This window comes from Borostomias antarcticus (assembly GCF_949987555.1).
Source record: "Borostomias antarcticus genome assembly, chromosome: 15".
NCBI lineage: Eukaryota > Metazoa > Chordata > Actinopteri > Stomiiformes > Stomiidae > Borostomias > Borostomias antarcticus.
The window spans coordinates 7,667,622-7,670,121 of record NC_140248.1 but is presented as its reverse complement, the minus strand read 5'-3'; the positions used below and the strand labels follow the sequence as shown (position 1 = coordinate 7,670,121).

The following is a 2,500-nucleotide window of genomic DNA, read 5'->3' as shown; positions in this document are numbered from 1 at the left end:
GTGGAGGTGCACAGGGCCATGAACAGCACGTAGCGGCCCACCTCGGGGGGCTGGTCCGTCATCCAGTACACTATACTGCAATACATCATGGGGCACATGACCTGAACGAGGGACAGAGGGAGATAAAGAGAGAGAAAGTGAGGTAGAGAGAGAGAGAGAGGTTTCCCTGACCTCTGCACTGATTCACAACATGCTAATCTTTTCATGTAAAGAGGGGAGGGTAGGAAGTGGATTACCTGGAATGGTATGTCGGCCATGGTCTTGGCCAGGTAGTAGGCCTTCAGACTGTACCAGTAGTTGAGATGTTCCCTCATAAACACTGACATCTCCAAAGGAACTGTGGGACATTAACTAAATATGAGGCAACATATTCACCCCACCCCCACACACACATACACGCACACATACACACATACACGCACAGGGGTTCAATTGGGCCGGACCTCTTCGGTGCTCAGTCACAGCACTTAGGTTCCCAAACGTTTTTTAAAATGATGTTGCGTCATCAATTTAATTGGCCTGGGTCTTTCTCTCCACTTGTTAGTCAGTTTTCAGATTAGAAGTGATGTAACGTGATGCTCATGGCATGGGATAGGGAGTCATCAGATTATTTTATGCATTAATATACTTTGTAGTTCTTTTGATATTCCGATTAAACATTGTTTTCTCCAACAACACTGAGTTGATGTATGTACGCTCATCATATTTTCAACTCATCATATTTTCAACGCTTCGGTTTGTTGCCCATTGCCACGGCAGTTAGAACTAGAACGGTGGGGAGGCTACATTTATTGAATTTACAACCTGCAATCTCCTCAAATTTTACACACATATCTCTCATTATTTTTTATTTTATCTTTCTCAGAAAAATCACATTTCATTCAAAAACATAAAACCACATCACACATTAGTTTCTCTAACCTCCTCTTGAGCAAACCAACTGGCACGTTAGGTTTGGGTTTCTCTGCGCCTCCCTTGATGCACTCTGGCGCCCACCAGGGGAGGCCAGGATAAGTAGATATACAGCAGGTAGCTGTCTATATAGAAGACATACCCTACGGTACTGTATATGCCTAAGGAATCTAGAAGTTATTATTTTTGTTAGTTAATTAGCTTTAGGTAATCTGCTCATGGCTTTATTTATCGTAGGTTGAGTTTGATAAAGTTAACAGCATTTGTATATATTCTAGGATTGAGTTGCCCAACCCAGCAGTAGCTAAAGTGATGCAGCACAGAGTGGAGCAGCACAGCATAGGATTGAAAAGCACAGTGTTAGAATTGAATTCAATCGAGAATCAAAAATACTTTAATTTCAAAGATAGGTAGATCATTGAAGGCTTGATATGTATCTATTTATGAAGCAGTATTAAAGCGCCACCATCACTGCTGCCCCTGTACACCCATGCACACCCTGCCAACCCTGCTAACACAAGGCCCTCCCACATAACAAATCCTAATTTAACCCCTGCACACACACACACACACACACACACACACACACACACACACACACACACGCAGGCAGACAGACAGACAGACAGACAGACAGACAGACAGACAGACAGACAGACAGGCAGGCAGACAGACAGACAGACAGGCAGGCAGACAGACAGATAGACAGAGTGTGACTTACAGGTGAGGACAGTGGGCATCAGCGCTGCGAACATGAGGAAGAGCATGGAGAAGAAGAGGAAGCCAGTGTTGTTGAAGACCTTGCTGGCGTCGTTCCCGATGTTGAGATACAGCAGACCAATCAGAACCCCTATACACAGGTGGGACATCACTCTCAGGTGAGTCAGCACCTGCAAACAGACCAACACACACACACACACACACACACACACACACACGCACACACACACTCACACACACACACACACACACACACACACACACAGACACACACAAATCAGTCACCTTTCATTTCAATTAATTCAATAATTACATATTTTTTTAGATCCTCATTTCATTTCCCACTGTCACTAGTTTGACATTTGCTCATTTATTTACCACATCTCTGCATATCGTTATAAAGGTTCTTTTGAACAGAATGCAGAACTGATTGAAAGTACTGGTGGCGAAGGTGTGTTTCTCCATCGTCCCTGTGTCCTGCAGACAGAGAGAAGACACAGTGAGAAACATTCATAGGAACGAAGAAAGGGACTGAATTATGCAAGATTATGCAAGAGCTGCTCTCCTGCTCCACTGGGTCCTGGGATTTATCAGTGTGTCATAACACCTTAGACATGCATGCCTCATTCATCTGCCAAGTATATATAATCAATTACGGTTTTATGAATAGCCTACTGCGCGTTCCAGGCAACCCCTAACTCGTGTTTTCCTGACCTTCTACCTTGTCCGTTGGTGTTCTGACATCAAATTCGCCGCATTTTATGAAATCCATTGACTTGTATTGAAGCGACCGTTGTAGATATGTAGATCAATCCGCAGAGGGGATTCAGAAGCGGAACTATTTACGGTAGCTATTGTTATTGTTTAT

The 2,500-nt window shown here is 43.8% G+C and overlaps 1 protein-coding gene across 2 annotated transcripts in view; it reads right to left on the bottom strand.

The window, feature by feature from the left end:
- Positions 1–2,500, bottom strand: part of abcg4a (ATP-binding cassette, sub-family G (WHITE), member 4a) — a gene marked incomplete at both ends in the record, with an annotated part of 16,790 nt that overhangs the window by 569 nt on the left and 13,721 nt on the right. Inside the window, 4 exons of one of the 2 annotated variants that reach the window (XM_084450061.1) lie at positions 1–101; positions 237–337; positions 1,634–1,802; positions 2,011–2,102. The exon at positions 1–101 is cut by the window's left edge and continues 177 nt beyond it. In XM_084450061.1, coding sequence (XP_084306187.1) covers positions 1–101; positions 237–337; positions 1,634–1,802; positions 2,011–2,102 — 463 coding nt within the window. Of the gene's footprint in view, positions 102–236; positions 338–1,633; positions 1,803–2,010; positions 2,110–2,500 lie in introns of both variants that reach the window. The other variant, XM_084450060.1, reaches the window with a different exon arrangement.